The sequence below is a fragment of the Bombina bombina genome, chromosome 1, assembly GCF_027579735.1.
Source record: "Bombina bombina isolate aBomBom1 chromosome 1, aBomBom1.pri, whole genome shotgun sequence".
Taxonomy (NCBI): Eukaryota; Metazoa; Chordata; class Amphibia; order Anura; family Bombinatoridae; genus Bombina; species Bombina bombina.
In genome coordinates, this window is record NC_069499.1 from 1,364,014,014 (window position 1) to 1,364,036,334 (window position 22,321).

Below are 22,321 nucleotides of genomic sequence, written 5' to 3' on the forward strand. Positions count from 1 at the left end.
GCTTCAACTCTCGATACCAGAGTTGCTTACGCAAGCGGCCAGCCTCAAAAACGTGCTCGTGCACGATTCCCCCATAGAAAACAATGGGGCTGTTTGAGCTGAAAAAAAACCTAACACCTGCAAAAAAGCCGCGTTCAGCTCCTAACGCAGCCCCATTGTTTGCTATGCGGAAACACTTCCTACGTCTGCACCTAACACCCTAACATGTACGCCGAGTCTAAACACCCCTAACCTTACACTTATTAACCCCTAATCTGCCGCCCCCGCTATCGCTGACCCCTGCATATTATTATTAACCCCTAATCTGCCGCTCCGTAAACCGCCGCTACTTACATTATCCCTATGTACCCCTAATCTGCTGCCCTAACATCGCCGACCCCTATATTATATTTATTAACCCCTAATCTGCCCCCCACAACGTCTCCTCCACCTGCCTACACTTATTAACCCCTAATCTGCCGAGCGGACCGCACCGCTATTATTATAAAGTTATTAACCCCTAATCCGCCTCACTAACCCTATAATAAATAGTATTAACCCCTAATCTGCCCTCCCTAACATCGCCGACACCTAACTTCAAACATTAACCCCTAATCTGCCGACTGGAGCTCACCGCTATTCTAATAAATGTATTAACCCCTAAAGCTAAGTCTAAACCTAACACTAACACCCCCCTAAGTTAAATATAATTTAAATCTAACAAAATAAATTAACTCTTATTAAATAAATTATTCCTATTTAAAGCTAAATACTTACCTGTAAAATAAACCCTAATATAGCTACAATATAAATTATAATTATATTATAGCTATTTTAGGATTTATATTTATTTTACAGGTAACTTTGTATTTATTTTAACCAGGTACAATAGCTATTAAATAGTTAAGAACTATTTAATAGCTAAAATAGTTAAAATAATTACAAAATTACCTGTAAAATAAATCCTAACCGAAGTTACAATTAAACCTAACACTACACTATCAATAAATTAATTAAATAAACTACCTACAATTACCTACAATTAACCTAACACTACACTATCAATAAATTAATTAAATACAATTCCTACAAATAAATACAATTAAATAAACTAGCTAAAGTACAAAAAATAAAAAAGAACTAAGTTACAAAAAATAAAAAAATATTTACAAACATAAGAAAAATATTACAACAATTTTAAACTAATTACACCTACTCTAAGCCCCCTAATAAAATAACAAAGCCCCCCAAAATAAAAAAATGCCCTACCCTATTCTAAATTACTAAAGTTCAAAGCTATTTTACCTTACCAGCCCTGAACAGGGCCCTTTGCTGGGCATGCCCCAAGAAGTTCAGCTCTTTTGCCTGTAAAAAAAAACATACAATACCCAAGCCCCCCAACATTACAACCCACCACCCACATACCCCTAATCTAACCCAAACCCCCCTTAAATAAACCTAACACTAAGCCCCTGAAGATCTTCCTACCTTGTCTTCACCTCACTGGGTTCACCGATCTGTCCAGAAGAGCTCCTCCGATGTCCTGATCCAAGCCCAAGCGGGGGGCTGAAGAGGTCCATGATCCGACTGAAGTCTTCACCCCAGCAGAGCAGAAGAGGTCTTCCATCCGATTGAAGTCTTCATCCAAGCGGCATCCATCCGGAGCGGAGCGGCAGCATCCTGAAGACCTCCGACGCGGAACATCCATCCTGGCCGACGACTGAACGACGAATGACGGTTCCTTTAAATGATGTCATCCAAGATGGCATCCCTCGAATTCCGATTGGCTGATAGGATTCTATCAGCCAATCGGAATTAAGGTAGGAATATTCTGATTGGCTGATGGAGTCAGCCAATCAGAATCAAGTTCAATCCGATTGGCTGATCTGATCAGCCAATCAGATTGAGCTCGCATTCTATTGGCTGATCGGAACAGCCAATAGAATGCAAGCTCAATCTGATTGGATCAGTCAATCGGATTGAACTTGATTCTGATTGGCTGATTCCATCAGCCAATCAGAATATTCCTACCTTAATTCCGATTGGCTGATAGAATCCTATCAGCCAATCGGAATTTGAGGGACGCCATCTTGGATGACGTCATTTAAAGGAACCGTCATTCGTCGTTCAGTCATCGGCCAGGATGGATGTTCCGCGTCGGAGGTCTTCAGGATGCTGCCGCTCCGCTCCGGATGGATGCCGCTTGGATGAAGACTTCAATCGGATGGAAGACCTCTTCTGCCCCACTTGGATGAAGACTTCAGCCGGATCATGGACCTCTTCAGCCCCCCGCTTGGGCTTGGATCAGGACATCGGAGGAGCTCTTCTGGACAGATCGGTGAACCCGGTGAGGTGAAGACAAGGTAGGAAGATCTTCAGGGGCTTAGTGTTAGGTTTATTTAAGGGGGGTTTGGGTTAGATTAGGGGTATGTGGGTGGTGGGTTGTAATGTTGGGGGGGGGTATTGTATTTATTCTTTTACAGGCAAAAGAGCTGAAATTCTTGGGGCATGCCCCGCAAAGGGCCCTGTTCAGGGCTGGTAAGGTAAAAGAGCTTTGAACTTTAGTAATTTAGAATAGGGTAGGGCATTTTTTTATTTTGGGGGGCTTTGTTATTTTATTAGGGGGCTTAGAGTAGGTGTAATTAGTTTAAAATTGTTGTAATATTTTTCTTATGTTTGTAAATATTTTTTTATTTTTTGTAACTTAGTTCTTTTTTATTTTTTGTACTTTAGCTAGTTTATTTAATTGTATTTATTTGTAGGAATTGTATTTAATTAATTTATTGATAGTGTAGTGTTAGGTTAATTGTAGGTAATTGTAGGTAGTTTATTTAATTAATTTATTGATAGTGTAGTGTTAGGTTTAATTGTAACTTAGGTTAGGATTTATTTTACAGGTAATTTTGTAATTATTTTAACTATTTTAGCTATTAAATAGTTCTTAACTATTTAATAGCTATTGTACCTGGTTAAAATAAATACAAAGTTACCTGTAAAATAAATATAAATCCTAAAATAGCTATAATATAATTATAATTTATATTGTAGCTATATTAGGGTTTATTTTACAGGTAAAGTATTTAGCTTTAAATAGGAATCATTTATTTAATAAGAGTTAATTAATTTCGTTAGATGTAAATTATATTTAACTTAGGGGGGTGTTAGTGTTAGGGTTAGACTTAGCTTTAGGGGTTAATACATTTATTAGAATAGCGGTGAGCTCCAGTCGGCAGATTAGGGGTTAATGTTTGAAGTTAGGTGTCGGCGATGTTAGGGAGGGCAAATTAGGGGTTAATACTATTTATTATAGGGTTAGTGAGGCGGATTAGGGGTTAATAACTTTATAATAATAGCGGTGCGGTCCGCTCGGCAGATTAGGGGTTAATAAGTGTAGGCAGGTGGAGGCGACGTTGAGGGGGGCAGATTAGGGGTTAATAAATATAATATAGGGGTCGGCGGTGTTAGGGGCAGCAGATTAGGGGTACATAGCTATAATGTAGCTGGCGGCTCTTTGCGGTCGGCAGATTAGGGGTTAATTATTGTAGGTAGCTGGCTGCGACGTTGTGGGGGGCAGATTAGGGGTTAATAAATATAATATAGGGGTCGGCGGTGTTAGGGGCAGCAGATTTGGGGTACATAAGTATAACGTAGGTGGCGGTCGGCAGATTAGGGGTTAAAAAAAATTGAATCGAGTGGCGGCGATGTGGGGGGACCTCGGTTTAAGGGTACATAGGTAGTTTATGGGCGTTAGTGTACTTTAGAGTACAGTAGTTAAGAGATTTAGTCCACATAAAGGCTGCGTTAGGCTCCAAAAAAGGAGTGTAGAGCATATTTAACGCAGCTTTAACTCTCGATACCAGAGTTGCTTACGCAAGCGGCCAGCCTCAAAAACGTGCTCATGCACGATTCCCCCATAGAAAACAATGGGGCTGTTTGAGCTGAAAAAAAACCTAACACCTGCAAAAAAGCCGCGTTCAGCTCCTAACGCAGCCCCATTGTTTGCTATGCGGAAACACTTCCTACGTCTGCACCTAACACCCTAACATGTACCCCGAGTCTAAACACCCCTAACCTTACACTTATTAACCCCTAATCTGCCGCCCCCGCTATCGCTGACCCCTGCATATTATTATTAACCCCTAATCTGCCGCTCCGTAAACCGCCGCTACTTACATTATCCCTATGTACCCCTAATCTGCTGCCCTAACATCGCCGACCCCTATATTATATTTATTAACCCCTAATCTGCCCCCCACAACGTCGCCTCCACCTGCCTACACTTATTAACCCCTAATCTGCCGAGCGGACCGCACCGCTATTATTATAAAGTTATTAACCCCTAATCCGCCTCACTAACCCTATAATAAATAGTATTAACCCCTAATCTGCCCTCCCTAACATCGCCGACACCTAACTTCAAACATTAACCCCTAATCTGCCGACTGGAGCTCACCGCTATTCTAATAAATGTATTAACCCCTAAAGCTAAGTCTAAACCTAACACTAACACCCCCCTAAGTTAAATATAATTTAAATCTAACAAAATAAATTAACTCTTATTAAATAAATTATTCCTATTTAAAGCTAAATACTTACCTGTAAAATAAACCCTAATATAGCTACAATATAAATTATAATTATATTATAGCTATTTTAGGATTTATATTTATTTTACAGGTAACTTTGTATTTATTTTAACCAGGTACAATAGCTATTAAATAGTTAAGAACTATTTAATAGCTAAAATAGTTAAAATAATTACAAAATTACCTGTAAAATAAATCCTAACCTAAGTTACAATTAAACCTAACACTACACTATCAATAAATTAATTAAATAAACTACCTACAATTACCTACAATTAACCTAACACTACACTATCAATAAATTAATTAAATACAATTCCTACAAATAAATACAATTAAATAAACTAGCTAAAGTACAAAAAATAAAAAAGAACTAAGTTACAAAAAATAAAAAAATATTTACAAACATAAGAAAAATATTACAACAATTTTAAACTAATTACACCTACTCTAAGCCCCCTAATAAAATAACAAAGCCCCCCAAAATAAAAAAATGCCCTACCCTATTCTAAATTACTAAAGTTCAAAGCTCTTTTACCTTACCAGCCCTGAACAGGGCCCTTTGCGGGGCATGCCCCAAGAAGTTCAGCTCTTTTGCCTGTAAAAAAAAACATACAATACCCAAGCCCCCCAACATTACAACCCACCACCCACATACCCCTAATCTAACCCAAACCCCCCTTAAATAAACCTAACACTAAGCCCCTGAAGATCTTCCTACCTTGTCTTCACCTCACTGGGTTCACCGATCTGTCCAGAAGAGCTCCTCCGATGTCCTGATCCAAGCCCAAGCGGGGGGCTGAAGAGGTCCATGATCCGACTGAAGTCTTCACCCCAGCGGGGCAGAAGAGGTCTTCCATCCGATTGAAGTCTTCATCCAAGCGGCATCCATCCGGAGCGGAGCGGCAGCATCCTGAAGACCTCCGACGCGGAACATCCATCCTGGCCGACGAATGAACGACGAATGACGGTTCCTTTAAATGATGTTATCCAAGATGGCGTCCCTCGAATTCCGATTGGCTGATAGGATTCTATCAGCCAATCGGAATTAAGGTAGGAATATTCTGATTGGCTGATGGAGTCAGCCAATCAGAATCAAGTTCAATCCGATTGGCTGATCTGATCAGCCAGTCAGATTGAGCTCGCATTCTATTGGCTGATCGGAACAGCCAATAGAATGCAAGCTCAATCTGATTGGCTGATTGGATCAGTCAATCGGATTGAACTTGATTCTGATTGGCTGATTCCATCAGCCAATCAGAATATTCCTACCTTAATTCCGATTGGCTGATAGAATCCTATCAGCCAATCGGAATTTGAGGGACGCCATCTTGGATGACGTCATTTAAAGGAACCGTCATTCGTCGTTCAGTCATCGGCCAGGATGGATTTTCCGCGTCGGAGGTCTTCAGGATGCTGCCGCTCCGCTCCGGATGGATGCCGCTTGGATGAAGACTTCAATCGGATGGAAGACCTCTTCTGCCCCGCTTGGATGAAGACTTCAGCCGGATCATGGACCTCTTCAGCCCCCCGCTTGGGCTTGGATCAGGACATCGGAGGAGCTCTTCTGGACAGATCGGTGAACCCGGTGAGGTGAAGACAAGGTAGGAAGATCTTCAGGGGCTTAGTGTTAGGTTTATTTAAGGGGGGTTTGGGTTAGATTAGGGGTATGTGGGTGGTGGGTTGTAATGTTGGGGGGCTTGGGTATTGTATGTTTTTTTTACAGGCAAAAGAGCTGAACTTCTTGGGGCATGCCCCGCAAAGGGCCCTGTTCAGGGCTGGTAAGGTAAAAGAGCTTTGAACTTTAGTAATTTAGAATAGGGTAGGGCATTTTTTTATTTTGGGGGGCTTTGTTATTTTATTAGGGGGCTTAGAGTAGGTGTAATTAGTTTAAAATTGTTGTAATATTTTTCTTATGTTTGTAAATATTTTTTTATTTTTTGTAACTTAGTTCTTTTTTATTTTTTGTACTTTAGCTAGTTTATTTAATTGTATTTATTTGTAGGAATTGTATTTAATTAATTTATTGATAGTGTAGTGTTAGGTTAATTGTAGGTAATTGTAGGTAGTTTATTTAATTAATTTATTGATAGTGTAGTGTTAGGTTTAATTGTAACTTAGGTTAGGATTTATTTTACAGGTAATTTTGTAATTATTTTAACTATTTTAGCTATTAAATAGTTCTTAACTATTTAATAGCTATTGTACCTGGTTAAAATAAATACAAAGTTACCTGTAAAATAAATATAAATCCTAAAATAGCTATAATATAATTATAATTTATATTGTAGCTATATTAGGGTTTATTTTACAGGTAAGTATTTAGCTTTAAATAGGAATCATTTATTTAATAAGAGTTAATTAATTTCGTTAGATGTAAATTATATTTAACTTAGGGGGGTGTTAGTGTTAGGGTTAGACTTAGCTTTAGGGGTTAATACATTTATTAGAATAGCGGTGAGCTCCAGTTGGCAGATTAGGGGTTAATGTTTGAAGTTAGGTGTCGGCGATGTTAGGGAGGGCAAATTAGGGGTTAATACTATTTATTATAGGGTTAGTGAGGCGGATTAGGGGTTAATAACTTTATAGTAATAGCGGTGCGGTCCGCTCGGCAGATTAGGGGTTAATAAGTGTAGGCAGGTGGAGGCGACGTTGAGGGGGGCAGATTAGGGGTTAATAAATATAATATAGGGGTCGGCGGTGTTAGGGGCAGCAGATTAGGGGTACATAGCTATAATGTAGCTGGCGGCTCTTTGCGGTCGGCAGATTAGGGGTTAATTATTGTAGGTAGCTGGCTGCGACGTTGTGGGGGGCAGATTAGGGGTTAATAAATATAATATAGGGGTCGGCGGTGTTAGGGGCAGCAGATTAGGGGTACATAAGTATAACGTAGGTGGCGGTCGGCAGATTAGGGGTTTAAAAAAATTGAATCGAGTGGCGGCGATGTGGGGGGACCTCGGTTTAGGGGTACATAGGTAGTTTATGGGCGTTAGTGTACTTTAGAGTACAGTAGTTAAGAGATTTAGGAACCGGCGTTAGCCCAGAAAGCTCTTAACTACTGACTTTTTTCCTGCGGCTGGAGTTTTGTCGTTAGATGTCTAACGCTCACTTCAGACACGACTCTAAATACCGGAGTTAGAAAAATCCCATTGAAAAGATAGGATACGCAATTTACGTAAGGGGAAAAGTCGCGGCTAAAAAGTGAGCGTTAGACCCTTTTTTGAGTGACTCCAAATACCGGAGGTAGCCTAAAACCAGCGTTAGGAGCCTCTAACGCTGGTTTTCACGGCTAACGCCAAACTCTAAATCTAGGCCTAAATGAAACTATTAACCCCTAAACCTAACACCCCCCTAACTTTAAATTAAATTTACAATATGACTATCTTAAAATAGATAAAAACTTACCTAAAAAAATCCACCTAAGATTAAACTATAAATTAACCTAACATTACTATTTTAAAAAAAATAAGATAAACTATAACTAATAAAATAAAATAGAAATACCTAAATAAACAATATTAAAAAAATCCTAACAGTACAATTTTTTAAATAAAAAAACTAACATTAGAAAAAAAAAAACACTAAAATTATGGAAAATGAAAAATAATCTAACATTACAAAAAAAAGCCCCACTAACATTATGAAAAATAAAAAAAAATCTAAGATTAGAAAAAATAAATGAAATTATCCAAATAATAAAAATTAAACCTAAACTAATAGCCCTATAAAAACAAAAAAAGTCACTTCAAAATAAAAACACCCCCTAATCTATCAATAAACTACCAATAGCCCTTAAAAGCGCCTTTTGTAGGGCATTGCCCTAAGTTAAACAGATCTTTTACCTACAAAAATTACAAAGTCTCCCTAAAAGTAAACCCCCACCCAACTAACCCCCCAAAATAAAAAAGCTTAAAGGGACACTGAACCTAAATTTTTCCTTTTGTGATTCATATAGAGCAAGCAATTTTAAGCAACTTTCTAATTTACTCCTATTATCAATTTTTCTTCATTCTCTTGCTTTCTTTATTTGAAAAAGAAGGCATCTAAGCTAAGGAGCCAGCCAATTTGTGGTTCAGAACCATGGACAGCACTTGTTTATTGCTGCTGTCCAATCAGCAAGGACAACCCAGGTTGTTCACCAAAAATGGGCCGGCATCTAAACTTAAATTCTTGCCTTTAAAATAAAGATACCAAGAGAATGAATAAAATTTGATCATAGGAGTATATTAGAAAGTTGCTTAAAATTGCCTGCTCTATCTGAATCATGAAAGAAAAAAATTGGGTACAGTGTCCCTTTAAGTCTAAAAAACACATAGGGGCATATTTATCAAGCTCCATATGGAGCTTGATGCTCGTGTTTCTGGCGAACCTTCAGGCTCGCTGGAAACACAAGTTATGAAGCATCGGCTTAAATACCACTGCTTTATAACCTGTCCACCTGCTCTGAGGCGGCAGGCAGACATCACTGGAAATCAACCCGATCAAATACAATCAGGTTGATTGACACCCCTGCTGGTGGCTGATTGTCCGCGAATCTGCAGGGGGCGGCATTGCACCAGCAGTTCACCAGAACTGCTGGTGCAATGATAAATGCCGAGAGCGTATGCTGTCTACATTTATCCATGTGCAGCAGACATGATCCACAATATAGGATCATGTCCGCTCAAACAATGATAAATCGGCCCCCTAAGCTTGTATAAGCTTAAAAGGGCAATCAGCTCTTGTGTGCCCATTAAAATAAAAAATGCTCTAATCTAAAAAAAAAAAAAAACACAGAAAAAACCCCACTAACCCCAGAAAATCTACTCACCGTTCCTGAAGTCCAGAAGTCCAGGTGGAGCAAAGTCTTCATACAGGTGGCGAAGATCTTCTTCCAGGATGGCACCATTTTCTATCATTTTCCCGGAGGTAAGGAGCGGTCTTCAGCGATGAAGAGATCCGGCGCTCTGGTCCTCATCTGAAACGCTGGTCCTCTTCAGCAGCCGTGTTCTTCAGCGATGTGGATCCTCCTCTTTATGCGATTGTCCGCCGCACATTCAAGCTTTAATGCAAGGTACCCTCTTTTATATTGGGGTACCATTACATTCCTGTTGGCTGACCTGCTCCTCCTGACATGGAACGATCAGCTTGAATCTTCTGATCTGCAGGAGAACTGGAGCGACACAGCAGAGAGGAGGAGGGCTGAATTAGGCTGTGAGACTTATCCTTTCTATAAAACGGTGCCAAAGGAGAAACCGTGCGCTATGAGGAGACACGCCTCCTTAGTGACCTCATACCAAGTACAGCCGAAAAAACGGCTTGTGTTTAACAAATAATTCTGTATTTTAGTAGACTTTATATTCCAACACAAGCCCCCAAAAAATAGTGACTGCATGTATAAGCAGTTTTGCTGTCTGAGCCACCAATAAATATTAAAATTCCCTTCTCTAGTATTTCTACCGCCACACAGTACCCTGCATCCTGCCTGAAAAATCCTGACCTTCAGGAATATATGTCCCCAATATGGTGCCGCAATATGCTGAAGTGCCAAAAGAGATTCTATTAGAAATAAAATGGCACTTACCTGCACCCCTGACTGTCCGGCATGAGAGGAACCTGCTCCTCACAGATACCTGTGGATAGAAGAAGTAACAGAGTAAGCCTACTCTGGCATTCTGTGTGAGGGCAGCAATCTGTCAGGAAAATGCAGTGAGGCCCACCCCACAAGTTCCTAACTGCTTGAAAGCTAAAACAACCCTACTGAAGAGACTAACGTGGAGTACCGCTAAGCCCAGTTTGTCAGGGAAGATCAAAGCAAGCCTGCTCAGGCTTCCAAAATTAAAACAAATCTTGATAGTAGAATCTTAATCAGACGCCTAAAACTTCACCTCCTCCTTGCACTGAAGGCAACGAGAATGACTGGGGGTTGTGGGAAGGGAAGTGATACTTAACAGCTTTGCTGTGGTGCTCTTTGCCTCCTCCTGCTAGTCAGGAGTGATATTCCCAACAGTAATTGCTGATTCCGTAGACTCACTGTGTCTTAAGAAAGAAAGTATATTATATTTATCTGAGGTATGCTCTGACTGTATAAGTTGTGACACCATTCCTGGATGACCCCATTTTTATATTACTAAGATGTTCAAGCATAGTTGATAACTCATATTTAGTTTTCCCCTACTTATATTTTAGGAGATTGGCACAAAGCCATATAATCCACCATAATAGATATACCGTTCATAATAGCACTGATGGCATTTTCTTTTTATTAGTGTATGGAGGCTTAAATAACATATTCTTTGCTAGCTTCACACTAGTTACTTTTTAAGGAAACCTGTTATTTTAGTGAGCCAATTCCCTTCCCTACATTGAATATAGTGACTTTGACTTAGGGGCCTATTTATCAAGCTCCATATGGAGCTTGAAGCCCCGTATTCCTGGTGTGCCTTCAGGCTCACCAGAAACACAAGTTATGAAGCAGCGGTCTAAAGACCGCTGCTCCATAACCTGTCCGCCTGCTCTGAGGAGGCAGACAGCGATCGCCAGAAATCAACCCAATCAAATACAATCGGGTTGATTGACACCCCCTGCTAGAATCTGAAGGGGGTGGCGTTGCACCAGCAGTTCTTGTGAATGCTGAATGCGGAGAGCGTAATGTTGTCCACATTCAGCGATGTCTGTCGGACATGATCCGCTGATCGGATCATGTCAGACAGACATTTGATAAATAGGCCCCTATATGTTAGAAACCATTGGTTTATTGGTTATAATGTCTGAAAAGTCAATATCATTTGTGAATACAGACCAGTATTTGCAGAACAACTTATTGTTTTTTTGTCATCAAAGGCCTCAATCACTAGAATTGGATGTTTGTCTTTCACTTTAACTTTTTCTTGTAATCAAATTTTTCTATGAGCTGTTATTGCACGTCGGTGAGCTGGTTTTAAAGAGGCAATAAAAACATCTTGCTTTCGGCAAAAAAATGGCACTTGTCCCATGATCTGTAGAGAGGCCACTAAGCAAATTGTGTATCCAAATCTTTCAAAATGCCGCAATTCAAATATCTAATTCAGTCTGCCGCTTTTTTTAATTTTGTTTATTGAGGTTGAAAGAAAATCATATCCAAGCACTCTTGGAAATTTACAGAAAGACATATCATAGATGCATTAATGTAATGGGATAACCAATACAGCAGTGGTCAATAGATAGAAAAATACAACGTAAAACAAACCTAACTTTTTCTAAATAAGTTATGGTTAATTATCCCCTATGAATATATCAACATTTATAATGAAAGGAATTCGCCCCAATGTTAAACAATGGCCTCTCAGGGGACTTCCGGGCGATGGCCATCTTACTGGTTGCACTGAGCATCAGCTCCTTAAGTTTTCTTCACTATTTCTCAATTTTGCAAAGTATCTCTAGTAATACCCTGCTTGACTTAGTGGAGAAGCTTGGCTGATGGCTGAATACGAGATATAGGGTTTTGGATTGTGGCGTGGTTTCTATTTACCCTCAGTACCGGACTATTCATTTTCAGACCTTCCCCTATACATGAAGCCTCAGTCCCATCCCCGCAACTAGCTGTGCTTTGAGTGCTCTGAAGGTCGCCTTATTTTCTGAGCTACCTGCAATTTTCTATGGAGTTGCTCCCTACTATGCACTGCCCCTGCTACTCAGTGTGCTAAATACATCCACCTAATGGTGCTTGGAAACCGCATGATATAAAGTTTATCTGTACCATCTACGATAAACAAACAGCATCTACAGAAAATGGAGGACACCTATCTGATTAATCAACATAAAGCAATGTTACGGGAACACGCACAGAAGCTGGAAGACAGATTTGTTTTCCTCTGATCAGCAGAACCAACAGAGGGTGGATACCTTCCTCCCTGCTATAATAGGTGCTACGACTGACAACTTTGGCTACCCAACAGAATGGAAAGGAGTTCCTATATTGGAGGCTAATGGAACAGACATGGTAACAGCTCCTTCTCATGAGCAGCTGGATGTCAGCCATCTGACTAGTACAGCATGGGAGGGGGCTGAATATCGCTATGCCGAGATCCAGCAACATTCGACCCCAAATCCTGTCGCAGAGCCTAGTGCTGTGACGCGACAATCGCAGAAGTATATCTATGCTGACGAGAGGAGGAATAGCCAGGCCAGCGTAGTAGCAGATGGCGGGCCCGCACTTAACTCTGAGAGTCGGAAGCTGCCAATGTTCTATTATTGTCTGGAGGGGACTATCGTACCTGCAGCTGGATATCTTGATCCTACAGAAAGTATGTCTTGGCGATTGATGAACTCTCAATCCATGGATGGTTGCCAGAGATGGCAGATAGAGCGCAGAAGATCCAACTGGATCAGTTGGTATTGTACTCATCAAAGCCTTTAAGACTTACCTTACTTTTCAGCTGCGGATTCTTGGCTCATGCATTTAGCACTGTAAATGTTCACAGGACTGGCATTGGTTAATTTGGGTGATTGTGTTATTGTTCAATACAGGGTATATTGTTACTCACTCCTCTATTTGGCTAAATTTGCATAATAATGTTTCACTACTCTTTTAGTTTACAAAATGATTCAGCAATTGTATTCTCCCACTTGAGTTGGCTTATACACTAGGCAGACGTTCTAATTCCTTAGAGAGTATACACATATATTCCTGTCTGTCTTCTTTTGCCCATTGTCTACTTGGGGGACAACTAAATTCATCAATACCCAAGTATTGCCAAGGACTGACCACATGACCCCATGCATCATCAACTAGTGGACATATATCTACCTTCTAACTACGCAAGTAAGTAAGATAGACATGGAGTTGTTATGGAAATGATCCCCTTAACAAGTTCTTAAGGTTTCCTGAATCATGTGCCTTAGTAGCAGCTCTCCTATGAGCACTTTGATAGTATATGTTATCATACTTGCCATGTCCGACCCAACAGTCCTTATTCTGGACCACAGCACAGAATTAGGGACTACTCCGTGCTTATCTCCTACTATTTCATATAAAGCTATTACTGCGTAACTAAAAAAAACAACAACAAAAAACAATGGCCTCTCTTAGACCACCCCAAATATAAATCAGATGAAAGTGGGGAAAACTAGGGGAAAAGAACAAAATGTGCCACTATTGGACCCAGTAACATATCTATTTAGCAAAGTAACATTGTTAAAACCATTGGAAAAAAACATAAACTGTAAGTTGAAAAACCAAATAGGTTACAAACTGTAGAATTCAGATTATGATAAAGAAAACGGGAAATATACATTATAGAGCACAATTGATACCGAATGTTGACCTATGACACAGCGATTAAAATAACTATCAAATTTTGCTCAGGCTTCCATAAGCCCACAAATACCAGCTAAAATATGGTATCAACACCATCGTGGTTAATTTTATAGCAGCTTCTTGCTAGTAAGGGAAAATATAGACAGGTGGCAGTGTAAACTGGCCCATATAAATCTTACAAAAACCATAGCATCTTAAAATAGAAATGGCAACCTGATGTCAAGCAATAAAGAAAACATTTAACTATAAGTAGTGTTAGCAGACAAATGCAGTAGCCTCCTATTTAACACTGTCTATATAAATTTGAACATCAACAAGATTATATATATTAACAGAGACAAAGTTTAGTTTAGGACTCCTCATTTAGAAATAACTAGATTACTAGTTCTCTGCATGGTATTGAGATCTCGGCATATATAAATCATACTTATCTCTGACGGTAAGTTAAAAAAAGGCATGTCAAACTGTCAATTCCTCACTACTGCAGATTTGACTAACCTTGAGAAAAAGGTCAGCAATCCATATTAAATAGAGTAAATAACTGGGGAGCTGTAATTGCGTCCACACAATAAGCCTACTCCTATGTTCGGATCAGATCTGCCTGAGAAGGGATATAAAAATATTGCATCTTCCACCCGCAGATTCTCATAGGTAGTGGTAATATTGGAACAGAGGAGTCCCAGAAAATCCCTGGGAGGATGCAGTGTCAGAGACTGCATTGTTCTGCCTTTGAGCCCCATAATCTCTCTGCAACTTGAGAAGGGAAGGATAGGTGTCCACTATAAGTGTTCTACTGAACACGAGAGGCTGTCAACTACATCACCGACCTACATCATCTCTTCCATGTAAACAATGACCCTAAAGCAGATGGATCTAAACTCTCCCACCTCTGTACACATTCTCAATGCTGTTTTTTTTACCTCCATAGCCCATACACAATTTGAGCTCTCTAGCGTAGGAACCCCAGGTTCTCCCATCTCTCTGCATATTTTTAGTATAGGCCTCTCTAAAGACTGTGTATAATTCGGGTTCTCTGTTGTAGAATTTTCCTTGATAGAGCCTGAGAAATACCTTACAGCAATGCCAGCTAAATGTCTCTTCTGTATAAACTCTGGGTTCTGATCACCATCTTTATTAGCACAGGCTTGCAAGCTTTCTCCAAAGCAGGTATCGAGCAGTATGTGTAGCTTATTAAACTGTTACTCCAATATTACTCAAAATGTCTCTCCAAGTTCTTGAATGTTGAGTGCCATTCAATTCTCATAGAAATACAGTACACCTTGGTACTATGCTGTGAGAGAGAAGCGCTTTGCTGCTGGGGGGGGGGGGGTAGATTTGGAGGAGCAAGCCTCAGGTTTAGCTCCAGAATATCGTAGCTGACATATACTAATATGGCTTCAAACTGTGCAGTAATACTTATTGACTTGATATCTGTAAGGCTTCACCAGAGATGACACAGGATAACTCAGATATTTAATAAATGAGTCTAAGATCTGGAGCAGCTCACAATATTGCAGCCATACTTGAAAGCCGTCTGGAAGTTACCACCAGGTTGCATCGTTTAAAGAACATGCTTTAAATATTTATTGGATGGAAGCTATCCCAACGTAACAAATGTATTAGTAGCTATAGATATATGTTGGTATTTATACTGAATAATTCCTACATCCTAGTTACTAATCTTCTCAGACATAGTATTAATAATATTTGATAAGTATATCCAGAAATATATTATGTATAGCAAAGACTTTCTCTCTCATTTACAATGGAGATGTGTTGAATTAAGCCTAAGGGGTCAATTTATTAAATGCTGTCGACATTTAACATTGCACAAGCATTTCTTGTGAAATGCTTGTGCAATGCCGCCCCCTGCACATTCGAGGCCCATCGGCCGCTAACAGGGGGTGTCAATCATCACATTGCAGTCCACCACCTTAAAGGTGGCGGAGAAGTTAAGGAGCAGTGCTCTTACGCTTAAGCGGTCTTGCTTCTTAACTTCTGTTTCCGGCGAGCAGGAAACTTTGCACGGATAAAACAGCATCCTCTGCTTGAAAAATTAAATAGGAATAGTCTAGTCAAAATTAAACTTTCATGATTCATATAGAGCATGCAATTTTAAGTATCTTTCTAATATACTCCTATCATCAATTTTTCTTTGTTCGCTTGCTATCTTTATTTGAATGTAAACTTAGGAGCCGGCCCATTTTTGGTTCAGCACATGGGTAGCGCTTGCTTATTGGTGACTACATTTAGACACCAATCAGAAAGCTCTACCTAGGTTCTCAACCAAAAATGGTCCAGCTCCTATGCTTACATTTTTTGCTTTTTCAAATAAAGATAACAAGAGAATGAAGAAAAATTGATATTAGGAATGTTAGAAAGTTGCTCAAAATTGCATGCTCTATCTCAGTGTTACCCAATCCCAGTCCTCAGGACTCTTACTCAGGCCAGATATTCATTATATCTTAACTAGAGCACAGGTGACATAGTCATCTGATGGGTGAGCTGATTATGTCACCTGTGCTCTAGTTAAGAATAAGATATAATGAATATCTGGCCTGAGTAAGGGTCCTGAGGACTGGGTGTACGAGACACTGCTCTATCTGAATTATAAAGTTTAATTTTGACTAGACTATTCCTTTTAGAAAAAAATGTTAATGCTTCTAGACTTAGAATGTTTTCAACATTAAACTAACTAAATATGTTTCTTCTGTTATCACTAAATTTTGTATAAGTCTTTAGTATTTTGGATGTATCAATATAGTGTAGTACCAGGTATCGTGGTACCTAATCATTGTATAGCACTGTTTGTGGATTTTATGAAGACTAATAAAAAGTAAATTCCCCATGTACTCGCTAATAGACTAAAATGTTTGGGAATCGGTTTATCCCATCTCTCATTGTCTCTTCCCTTGTTCCTATCCCAGATCACATGTTTTAACTCTATAAATTCTCACTAATACATCAAGTTGATGCTACGGACGTTTTCTTTGTTTTCAGATCTTTCTCTCTGGCAGCATTGTAAAAGGTGGTAAAGTCATTGTTACGGAGGACAAGGAGCTGAAAATGCAACCTGAACCACTAGTAGTGAAGGTAAACCTCAAATATTACAAAGTCTCCCCAGCTCATCCAGCTGCCATAAATATTACCTCTATTATACTCCACCATCTCTGCATTTTTTTTAACCATGGTTTGTGCTTATCAGGGGAAGAAGATTAATGGTGGCCCTCAGATGATTCAGCTCAGTCTGGACGGGAGGAGACTTTATGTGACAACCTCACTGTACAGTGTCTGGGACAAGCAGTTTTATCCTGATATGGTCAAGTAAGAATTTCCTATTGTGTGTGTATTTGTATGTACTGTATATATATGTTTTTGTGTATTTGAATGTACTGTATATATATGTGTGTGTGTGTGTATTTGTATGTACTGTATATATATGTGTTTGTGTGTGTATTTGTATGTACTGTATATATATGTTTGTGTGTGTATTTGTATGTACTGTATATATGTTTGTGTGTGTATTTGTATGTACTGTATATATATATATGTTTGTGTGTGTATTTGTATGTACTGTATATATATATGTTTGTGTGTGTATTTGTATGTACTGTATATATATATGTTTGTGTGTGTATTTGTATGTACTATATATATATGTTTGTGTGTGTATTTGTATGTACTGTATATATATATATGTTTGTGTGTGTATTTGTATTTACTATATATATGTGTTTGTGTGTGTATTTGTATGTACTGTATATATATATGTTTGTGTGTGTATTTGTATGTACTGTATATATATATATATATATATATATATATATATATATATATATATGTTTGTGTGTGTATTTGTATGTACTGTATATATATGTTTGTTATATGTTTGTGTGTGTATTTGTATGTACTGTATATATATATATATATATATATATATATATATATATATGTTTGTGTGTGTATTTGTATGTACTGTACAGTGGGGAAAAAAAGTATTTAGTCAGCCACCAATTGTGCAAGTTCTCCCACTTAAGAAGATGAGAGAGGCCTGTAATTTTCATCATAGGTATACCTCAACTATGAGAGACAAAATGTGGAAACAAATCCAGACAATCACATTGTCTGATTTGGAAAGAATTTATTTGCAAATTATGGTGGAAAATAAGTATTTGGTCAATATCAAAAGTTCATCTCAATACTTTGTTATATATCCTTTGTTGGCAATGACAGAGGTCAAACGTCTGTAAGTCTTCATAATGTTTTCACACACTGTTGCTGGTATGTAGGCCCATTCCTGCATGCAGATCTCCTCTAGAGCAGTGATGTTTTGGGGCTTTTGCTGGGCAACACAGACTTTCAACTCCCTCCAAAGATTTTCTATGGGGTTGAGATCTGGAGACTGGCTAGGCCACTCCAGGACCTTGAAATGCTTCTTACGAAGCCACTCCGTTGCCCGGGTGGTGTGTTTGGGATCATTGTCATGCTGAAAGACCCAGCCACATTTCACCTTCAATGCCCTTGCTGATGGAAGGAGGTTTGCACTCAAAATCTCACGATACATAGCCCCATTCATTTTTTCATGTACATTTTTTCATGTCCCCTTTGCAGAGAAACAGCCTCAAAACATGATGTTGCCACCCCCATGCTTCACAGTAGGTATGGTGTTCTCTCTCCTCCAAACACGACAAGTTGTGTTTCTACCAAACAGTTCTACTTTGGTTTCATCTGACCATATGACATTTTCCCAATCCGCTTCTGGATCATCCAAATGCTCTCTAGCATACTTCAGATGGGCCCGGACATGTACTGGCTTAAGCAGGGGGAGACGTTTGGCACTGCAGGATCTGAGTCCCTGGCAGCGTAGTGTGTTACTGATGGTAGCCTTTGTTACTTTGGTCCAGCTCTCTGCAGGTCATTCACTAGGTCCCCCCATAAGGTTCTGGGATGTTTGCTCACCGTTCTTGGGATCATTTTGACCCCACAGGGTGAGATCTTGCGTGGAGCCCCAGATCGAAGGAGATTATCAGTGGTCTTGTATGACTTCCATTTTCTAATTATTGCTCCCACAGTTGATTTCTTCACACCAAGCTGCTTGCCTATTGCAGATTCAGTCTTCCCAGCCTGGTGCAGGTCTACAATTTTGTTTCTGGTGTCCTTCGACAGCTCTTTGGTCTTCACCATAGTGGAGTTTGGAGTGTGACTGTTTGAGGTTGTGGACAGGTGTCTTTTATACTGATAACAAGTTCAAACAGGTGCCATTAATACAGGTAATAAGTGGAGGACAGAGGAGCCTCTTAAAGAAGAAGATACAGGTATGAGAGAGCCAGAAATCTTGCTTGTTTGTAGGTGACCAAATACTTATTTTCCACCATAATTTGCAAATAAATTCTTTCCAAATCAGACAATGTGATTGTCTGGATTTGTTTCCACATTTTGTCTCTCATAGTTGAGGTATACCTATGATGAAACTTACAGGCCTCTCTCATCTTCTTAAGTGGGAGAACTTGCACAATTGGTGACTGACTAAATACTTTTTTTCCCCACTGTATGAGTTGTACTGGTGTGACACTGGGGAGGGTTAGAGAGCTGTTTTGGGGGGGATCAGGGAGGTTGGGGGCTAAGGGGGGGATGCTACACCACAGCATATGTAAATATGCTTAAATTTTTTTTATTTTTTTTTTAAACTTTTATTTTAGTACTGGCAGACTTTCTGCTAGTACTTAAGATGGCGGCCACAATTGTGCGGTGGGGGAGGGAAGGGAGCTGTTTGGGAGGGATCAGGGGGTCTGATGTGTCAAGTGGGAGGTTGATCTCTACACTAAAGCTAAAATTAACCCTGCAAGCTCCCTACAAACTACCTAATTAACCCCTTCACTGCTAACCATAATACACGTCTGATGAGCAGCAGCATTTAGCGGCCTTCGAATTACCAGAAAGCAACGCCAAAGTCATATATGTCTGCTATTTCTGAACAAAGGGGATCCCAGAGAAGCATTTACAACCATTCGTGCCATAATTGCACAAGCTGTTTGTAAATGATTTAAGTGAGAAACCTAAAATTGTGAAAAATTTAACATTTTTTTTAATTTGATCGCATTTGGCGGTGAAATGGTGGCATGAAATATACCAAAATGGGCCTAGATCAATAATTGGGGTTGTCTACTATCCTACACTAAAGCTAAAATTACCCCTAAAAGCTCCCTACATGCTCCCTAATTAACCCCTTCACTGCTGTGCATAATACAGGTGTGGTGCACAGTGGCATTTAGCGGCCTTCTAATTACCAAAAAGCAACGCCAAAGTAATATATATCTGCTATTTCTGAACAAAGGGGATCCCAGAGAAGCATTTACAACCATTTGTGCCATAATTGCACAAGCTGTTTGTAAATGATTTCAGTGAGAAACCTAAAATTTTGAAAAATGTAACGTTTTTTTTAATTTGATCGCATTTGGCGGTTAAATGGTGGCATGAAATATACCAAAATGGGCCTAGATCAATAATTGGGGTTGTCTACTACCCTACACTAAAGCTAAAATTACCCCAAAAAGCTCCCTACATGCTCCCTAATTAACCCCTTCACTGCTGGGCATAATACATGTATGGTGCACAGTGGCATTTAGCAGCCTTCTAATTACCAAAAAGCAATGCCAAAGCCATATATGTCTGCTATTTCTGAACAAAGGGGATCACAGAGAAGAATTTACAACCATTTATGCCATAATTGCACAAGCTGTTTGTAAATAATTTCAGTGAGAAACCGAAGGTTTGTGAAAAAAATTGTGAAAAAGTGAACGATTTTTTGTATTTGATCGCATTTGGCGGTGAAATGGTGGCATGAAATATACCAAAATTGGCCTAGATCAATACTTTGGGATGTCTTCTAAAAAAAAATATATACATGTCAATGGATATTCCGGGATACCTGAAAGATATTAGTGTTCCAATGTAACTAGCGCTAATTTTGAAAAAAAGTGGTTTGGAAATAGCAAAGTGCTGTTTGTATTTATGGCCCTATAACTTGCAAAAAAAGCATAGAACATGTAAACATTGGGTATTTCTGAACTCAGGACAAAATTTAGAAACTATTTAGCATGGTTTTTTTTTTGGTGGTTGTAGATGTGTAACAGATTTTGGGGGTCAAAGTTAAAAAAAAGTGTGTTTTTTTCCATTTTTTCCTCATATTTTATAATTTTTTATATAGTAAATTATAAGATATGATGAAAATAATGGTATCTTTAGAAAGTCCATTTAATGGCAAGAAAAACGGTATACAATATGTGTGGGTACAGTAAATAAGTAAGAGGAAAATTACAGCTAAACACAAACACCGCAAAAATGTAAAAATAGCCTTGGTCCCAAATGGACAGAAAATGGAAAAGTGCTGTGGTCATTAAGGGGTTAATGTACACTACTGTTACACCAGATATGAGTTGCACTGGTGTGACACTGTGCCCTGGCAGGCACTGAAACGCACACGTGTGAAGGAAACTGACTGCTATTATTTCACAGTCAAAAAAGTCTTGTTTTTTTTAAATGTACACTACTGTTACACCAGATATGAGTTGCACTGGTGTGACACTGTGCCCTGGCATGCACTGAAACGCACACGTGTGGAGGAAACTGACTTCTATTATTTTACAGTCAAAAAAGTGTTGTTTTTTTAAATGTACACTACTGTTACAACAGATATGAGTGGTGGCACTGGGCAAGTGTGCACAGTATACGCTGTGAGCCTGACACACACGCTGGCAGGCAGACAACTGCAATTAGATTACACAGGGAAAAAAAAAGCAGACTGATGTTCTAGCCCTAAAAAGGGCTTTTTGGGGTGCTGTCCTAACAGCAGAGATCAGATGAGTCCTTCAGGACTGTAGTGGACACTGAATACACTAGCCTAGCTATCGATTTCCCTATTAAATCAGCAGCAGCTACACTGTCCCTCCTCTCACTAAGAAAGCAGCTTCCGAATGAATCTAAAATGGATGCTGTCCAGGAGGTGGGAGGGTCTGGGAGGGAGGGTCTGCTGCTGAACTGCGAGGTACAGGGTCAAAGTTTACTCAATGATGACGAATAGGGGGCGGACCGAACATCGCATATGTTCGCCCAACGTGGTGAACGCGAACAAGCTATGTTCGCCGGGAACTATTCACCGGCAAACTATTCGCGACATCACTAATCTTCAGTATCATGGACCTCACCTGCCTTTAACTCTGTACATCTGTATTACTTTAAGCAGATGATTCACTCATCTCTCTGTTCACTGGTGAATCCACTGCATACAATAACACTGAAACTGGTGAGCCTGGAGAAGTTGTATAGGCTACTTAGTAAATTTGCCCACTGTGTCTCCTCACTCACTGTCTTATACTCCAACTAGAATTACTAGCAACATTATTATTATTGTTATTATTATTATTATTATTATTATTATTATTATTATGATTATCATTTACTTGTATTTTACCACAAAATT

The 22,321-nt window shown here is 39.3% G+C and overlaps 1 protein-coding gene across 1 annotated transcript in view; it reads left to right on the plus strand.

The window, feature by feature from the left end:
* LOC128650174 (methanethiol oxidase-like) overlaps positions 1 to 22,321 on the plus strand; it is a 212,399-nt gene that overhangs the window by 188,939 nt on the left and 1,139 nt on the right. The window contains exons 10-11 of the mRNA XM_053703913.1: positions 16,843 to 16,935; positions 17,048 to 17,166. Of these exons, the coding sequence (XP_053559888.1) occupies positions 16,843 to 16,935; positions 17,048 to 17,166 (212 nt within the window). The remainder of the gene's footprint in view (positions 1 to 16,842; positions 16,936 to 17,047; positions 17,167 to 22,321) is intronic.